This window comes from Amblyomma maculatum, chromosome 3, assembly GCF_055883805.1.
Source record: "Amblyomma maculatum isolate TAMU_Amacu chromosome 3, ASM5588380v1, whole genome shotgun sequence".
In the NCBI taxonomy this organism is placed as follows: domain Eukaryota; kingdom Metazoa; phylum Arthropoda; class Arachnida; order Ixodida; family Ixodidae; genus Amblyomma; species Amblyomma maculatum.
This window is the reverse complement of record NC_139346.1, coordinates 222,322,914-222,329,730: the sequence shown is the minus strand read 5'-3', so window position 1 is coordinate 222,329,730 and position 6,817 is coordinate 222,322,914. Positions and strand designations below refer to the sequence as shown.

Here is a 6,817-nt window from a genome sequence, read left to right as displayed (position 1 = left end):
TTGCCCCGAATTTACAAAGCTAGTGCTCTTCTTGCAAACTGTCATACCTGTTTATACAGTGCCCAGGTATCACAATATTTTGGACTTGATCCACCAGATCTTGAAACTTACCTCACTCCTCTGTAGTTCCAGCAAAGCAAACAGATTGTGAAATCTGAGCTTTTGCAAAACCTTATCTTAAAATACAGTCTAAACACAAACACTTACCACAGGAGTCACGTATTTTTATTGAAAAAGTGAAAAATTGCTTGGCTTTGCACGTTGATCATTTTTTGAAAGCTCTCAAGTAGCTTTTCATGCTCTCTTTCATGGCGAGAGACTTCAAGCTGGTGTTTTCTTTCTTCTAGGTCCAGCTTTCGCTCCTCTAGAGCGAGTCGTCGTGCCTCATTTTCCACTCTTGCATTTTCAATTTTAATTTTTTCTTTTTCAATTTCCACCTCCTTCAGGCGTATTTCGTATTCGTTTGTCTCACGCATGGTCAGCAGCTGCAGGCTCATATGTTGTAGTCCTCTGCTTCCTGCAAAGACAGGCAAAGAAGGCTAGTTTTAATGTTAATTCATACCTCTGCGACTACATTAGTGAAACTGGACTTCTTTTAACTTTCTATCTCCTGAATTCCATTCCCCTTTCTCAACTTATGCCTTGTAACAAACTTCTCGAATAATAACAATTAATTTATGTAAGAGAATTTGCTAAAGCACAAAAGCCAGAATGGCATTTTTCCACAAAACATAATGAATTGGCATTCCACAACTGAAGCTGACTGATTTTTATGAAATCAGTGTTGAAATACTAATATGCACACAAATGAAAAAAAGAAAAAGAACCCATAGGAACAGTAAAGCATTTAAAATCTTTTTTTTTTCTGTTTTCATTATGACTTTTCAACTACTGACTGAACGTTGTTATGCTGCAATTGCCTTGCAATCATGTTCCCAATGTGTATAGCTCTTTTAATTTGTATCTGTATGTGTTGACATGTCACTATGCAACAGCTGAGTCTGTATTGTTTGCCAATATATAAGCCATGGGCCAAACTTTGTCTTGTCTTGTTTTATAAAAAAATTGTGTAAGGGGTTGGAGCTTTTGTTAGGTGTTTTGTCATCACCTTTGCCCCAGCCACCTCTTAGTCTGTGTCTGAAAATATGAGAAAAGAAAGAAAGAACAGAGTTTCTCTTGCAATGCCTCTTCAGTGCTAAATGCGTAAACACTAAAGGCGGCTTTAAAGCTGGTGTTTATACCTCTGTGCATGTCATTCTATCTTGAGCAGTTCAGAAAAAATGTTGCTGGATATGTGAGCAAATTATATGGTTGCTTCCTTACTATCCACCAAGACAAGACTACACTTGCGCCAGGGAAAGAGATACTGATGTCAGTAATCTGGGCTACTGGAATGATTGTAGTTGTTAAATAAGGTGGAGGCAATGTGTATAAATTTCCTTATTAGCTATCCAGAGATTTTTGACACTGACTACGCATGTGAATGGATAAACGTTTCTTGAAATCTTGCCTGTAGTAATGAAAGGCAGGAGTTGTCGCCTAGTTGCAGGTTGGCGCAGATCTTGCCCAGCCACAGTCGTCGACTGCTGATGTGGCTGTCCTGCAGAGACTTGGGGCAGCGGCTGATGTTCATTAGCTGATTGCGAAGCTTCTTCCTGGTGCTCCTCAACCTCTCCATCAGAAGCAGCAGCAGATGGGGTTACTGGATCTGTGTTGTACATGCTGAGGAGAGTCTGAGCAGCAGGAGATTGCGACTCTAATGCATCAGCAGAGAAAACAAAATGGAGAGAAAAACATAGCAGTCAGTCTAATAGCCCCTTTTCCTGCAAATGGATCCATGTAAAAATAAACAGGCTCACATCCGACTATTCATTTTCAGAAGCCTCAGCAGTCGAGAATAAAATCAACGGATGCCATAATAATTTTTCTTCTCAATATTATATTGCATTTCGTGTTGAGTACTGCATTGTTATTGTTGTAATCCAGACTTTGTTTTGCTTATCAAATTACCACTGCTCTTGTTCATGCATATATTTCTGGTCTGTATTCTCAGAACTAAATTAAAACAATGATCCTGCTTGTTCGCATTAATAAATGCGTATTTTGAGCATTTATGTAGTTTTTATAATTAAAGGCAGGGGTTGTTGCTACTTTTTAGATGTTTATCAAATCCTGAACAAGAGATACTTTTGAGCCTCCTCCTCCCATGTTTTGTAAATAAACTGAAGGCTAATCAATACCATAATTACAATCAGTTGCATTTCTATGTCATGTTGTCAATGTGCGTATAAGCGACCAACATTCTGAATAACACATGGGTCCTCTGCTGTCCTCCCTAAAAGTACATTTCAGGCTGCACTGCGCTTTTTTTGTTTCACTATTGATAATGCACAAGGTGCCGCCAAGTTGATTGATAGCAAGTATGATCGTTACATGTCGCCTTCTGAACCACTGCCTTAAGCTGGATTACTTTCTATTAGTATGGGGTACATATTCTTACTTTTAAACAACTTGCAAATCTACAGCAGCAACAATCTAGGCATTATTTTATTACTTGTTCGTAGATACTGAAATCTCGCATTTTGAAATTTAAATGAGATGGGGAAAAATAACAATACACCAGACAGTGCAATGACAAAACAAGTTAAAGCACAAAAAGAAAAATATCCGTTTCATGTCACCGTTCTTGTAGAAAAGCAATACAATAACAGTTACTATGCGGCTGATATGGAACATGCCTTTGTCTAGTAGCATAACCAGCTGAGAAGGAGATAGTTTCAGATATAGGTTTTATAGTGTACATTATTAATTGAAATAAGAACTTCAATCTGCTGACATGATTCCTTTGACTTATTGAGGGCAAGTTAGCTCTTGTTAATCAGGCATTGACTGAAGTATGCTTAAAACTATTATAAGAAACCTTACCCCTTTTGTGTGTATTCTTTCTACATTATTAAAGTTAGATTTCATATTGTAGTGTTTCATTTGTAGAAATGCATAGCGCGAGAAGACCCATAATATGTTCCGAATTCTGCATGCATTTTCTAATATTGGCGGAGATCAAAAGCATAGACATGCGACACGGACCCACACATCTCAAAACTTACCATCCACCGCTCCTAACACGCAACTCTGGGAAGCCACCGCCGCAGAATCGCTGCTGTAACGAGCTGCTTCCTGTGCCGAATTACTGCTGCTTGTTCCAACGTCAAATGCGGTCCTCTTCACGGAGGTAGTGTAGTTGCTTGCGAGTTGCTGCCTCTTTCTGTTAAAAGTGCCCCCTCTTCGTGGAAATATTCGGGGCTCATAGTTAACAGAGCGAGCATAATCTGACAGATCCTGCAGGATCTGTTCCTTTTCGGCGTATTCTTCTTCCGTGCCCGACCTGAATATGGCAAAATACACACGTCTCATAAACAAGTGAACGATAGTGTACAACTGTTTTAGCAGTATACGCAAACAAAACTTACTTCTTCAAATTCTTCGTGTCCTGCTGCCTCCAGTATCCCAGAAGAAGATCGACTCTCTCCTTCACTCCACGCAGCGTGAGGTCTCTCTTGATCACTTTCTTCAAGTTGGTGATCACCAATATCCATTTAATATCGTCGTCAAAAGGCCTCGTTGCTGACACTTCCCGCAGAATACAAATATCTTCATAAGGTGTGAAGCATTTGCGAGGCTTTTTGGCTTGCAAACGGGCCTGCGCCGCGGTCGTAACCGACGAAGCAGCATTGCTGGCGGTCGTGCTGGCGGCTGCCATCTTGATTACCCATACACGCCCGCGCGCGCTTGCGCACGCTCGCGCGCTCCGCTGAAGAAGGCTTCCCAGCGGGGCGCCGTGAACACGCTCGCCGCCCCAGCGTTTTGCGCATGCGCAGTGGCGTCCGCGCCCGCTCGCTCCGCTCCGCTGGCCGTAAACCCGCTCGGCTAAAACTCTCTTTTATATTTCTTTAAACGAACAGGAATACGCCAGTCGGAGGGGAGCGCACAACAAAAGTCCAGATAGGGGAAAAAAGAAAAAAAAAAAACGTCGCGAGAGGCAGAATCTGAGAGTTGTTTTGCATTTGTTTCTTTTTTTCTGAGGGCGGGGGGCGGGGGGGGGGGATGGGGAGGATCACAATTGGCCCTACCACAGAAAAGCAGCCACATGCAGTGGTTGTGAGTCAACGGGTACAGGAACGCAAGAGAGGCATTGGTAAATGACGACACAAAAATAAAATATGAAAACAGGAAAAATAGGGGCGTGCAAGGTGACTGAAAAAACCAAGGAGAAGAGGAGACGCAGAACTTCACTCGCGCATTCACGCTCTCGAGCACCGCGCACGCATCTCGCTCTCTCACCCACACTGCCACTGTTCTTGTAACTCTCAGCTCCGCTGACAGACACACTGAAAAAGATAACTAAAACGCACAAACTCACAGAAGGAACCCCAGAATGGGCAAAGGTGGGCTCATGTGCTGTGGCTTATTTTCAAGAAATACCGAGGGGTTCCCGGGTCTGTGCTTCGTCTGTCAGTTGAAACCGGATACCGGCTGTGGAACCAGACCAGCACATAGCCTGCTTCCGAACAAAAGGCGCGTATGAGAAAGGGATGTCTGCATTTGAAACAGCGGGGTTTCAGAACTTTCTAACGGTTCTCGCCTCAGATGGTTTTCACCTTTCTTTACATGGGTAGATGTTGTCTTTCCATAGACAGTTGTTAGTCACCTGTCTGTCCTTCAATAACTAACCGAGTAGGGCACATTACTTTTTAAGGAAGTGTTACTTTAATGTCTGGCGACAGAGAGCAAATAATAATAATAATAATAATAATAATAATAATAATAATAATAATAATAATAATAATAATAATAATAATAATAATAATAATAATAATAATAATAATAATAATAATAATAATAATATAATAATAATAATAATAATAATAATAATAATTATCAATCAATAAATCAATCTTTATTTCATGTGCGAAGGAACAACCCAAGCAGTCTTCATGCTGCAGCACAAATTAAAAACAAGAGAAAAAATGAATATTCACACAAAGATAGAACAAAAAAGAAGAAATAAATAACAGATGAAGTGAAACTGAGACGAAAAGTGTCACGGAATGAAAGAAATCAATTAGTAGCATGTCTTATATACACAGTGAGAGAATTGTTGAGCACATCACGAAAGAAAAAAAAAAACAACCATAGAGAGGAAAAGACAACAACAAATAACTGACATTGATTATAGTAATATAGAAATATACATAAAATAAACAACCATTCCAGGCGCAACAAGTGCGTGGTACTTAAAACACAGGCTAGAAATACAGGAAAATACAATAAAGAAATAGAATTGAACGCGGGGCAGTAAGATTCGATTATAAAGTTTAAAGTTAAAATATAAATAAGAAACGGATAAAAAGCAGTTCTACGAGACCCAGGACAGCCGTTCTACGTCGAGATCAACGGACCCTTCGTTTTGAGCAGCGCTGATGCGTCGGTGAAAACAGCGCTCCCTTCCTGGACCATCGACGCCGGATGGCAAGCGCAAGCGACAGCGTCATCATCGACCCTGTCAACGTATAAAGAGCACCGCCTTCCGCCTGCGCTCCGTGGGCTCGGTAGCTGTGCCATTATGCAGCCTCCTCATCCACTGATTTTCGCTACGAAGGTTAGTTCTTCATACTGCCTTTTTTCTAAAAAATGTAGTGACCGTTGCCTGGTACAACTGCCGAGTCTGCAGTGCTGCATTTCTATGGCTGGTGAATGCTTTTGTGTTGTAAAATCTCTTCTTCTTTTGTCCGGCGATATTGAAACGAACCCTGGTCCGGACAAACTTGATAGTGTTCTTGCTGAACTCAAGAAATTGTCAGCCGGTCAAAGCCAAATACTCGCTGATGTACAGGAACTTAAAGGTCAGATGCGTTCTGTCGACCAAACCATTTCCGATCTGAGTAAGCGCCTAGCAGACCTGGAATGCCTCTTTCAGGACATTCCTACTCTAAAACTTGGCATAGAATCCGCCCAAGCCGTTGCCGCTGAGACGGCTGCTCTTGTTACCAACCTTGAGGCTCGAATAGACGATACAGAGAACAGGTCACGTCGTAACAACTTGATATTCAATGGCCTTCCAGACACCAATCCCCGCGAGTCATTCACAGAATCTGAAGCAATACTAATTAAGCATTGTCAGGATGTCTTAGAGTTTACCTTGGAGCCTAGTCAGATAGAGCGTGCTCATCGCTTGGGACGCCATAACAAGGACCGCCAACGTCATATTATAGCAAAATTAGCCTCTTTTAAAACAAAAGAAACCATTCTTTCCAAAGGTCGTATGGTGAAAGACACGGACTATAGTATTGGAAAAGATTTTACCCGCTCTGTTCAAAAAGCCCGCAAACATCTTGTCGCATTTGCAAGAGCAGAAACCGGACCATTTTCTTTGCGGTACAAGACCCTATTTCTCGGCAAGAAACGCTACACTTTTGATGATGCTACTGAAACGGTTAAAGAAATAGTATAGCGCTTGCAGCACCGTCAACACTTATCTAATCCTCGCCATAACTCCCCTCGACAGAATATTTCGTTTTCGGTTATCTATACTAACATACGCAGTCTGCTCTCTAAGTGCGATAATGTATCCAGCCTTGTTTCTTCAACGGGCAGTAACCTGCTTGTACTGACAGAGACTTGGCTGACCGATAACGTGAGCGACATTGATGTTCTGTACAACTTACCAAATTTCAACCTTTTCCGTGCTGATCGCAAAGGCCCCCGAGGAGGAGGCGTTCTTATCGCTACCAGCAATCAACTACAGTGTTCCCACATT

The 6,817-nt window shown here is 41.7% G+C and overlaps 1 protein-coding gene across 1 annotated transcript; it reads right to left on the bottom strand.

The window, feature by feature from the left end:
* Positions 1-1,316: 1,316 nt before the first annotated feature.
* LOC146197778 (uncharacterized) lies at positions 1,317-3,898 on the bottom strand. Its single transcript, XM_084599677.1, has 3 exons — positions 3,471-3,898; positions 3,108-3,385; positions 1,317-1,756 (listed from the first exon to the last, which is right to left on the bottom strand). Exons 1-3 carry the CDS (start codon positions 3,758-3,760, stop codon positions 1,407-1,409), a joined length of 918 nt encoding a protein of 305 aa, XP_084455803.1. The 5' UTR covers positions 3,761-3,898; the 3' UTR covers positions 1,317-1,406.
* Positions 3,899-6,817: the final 2,919 nt, after the last annotated feature.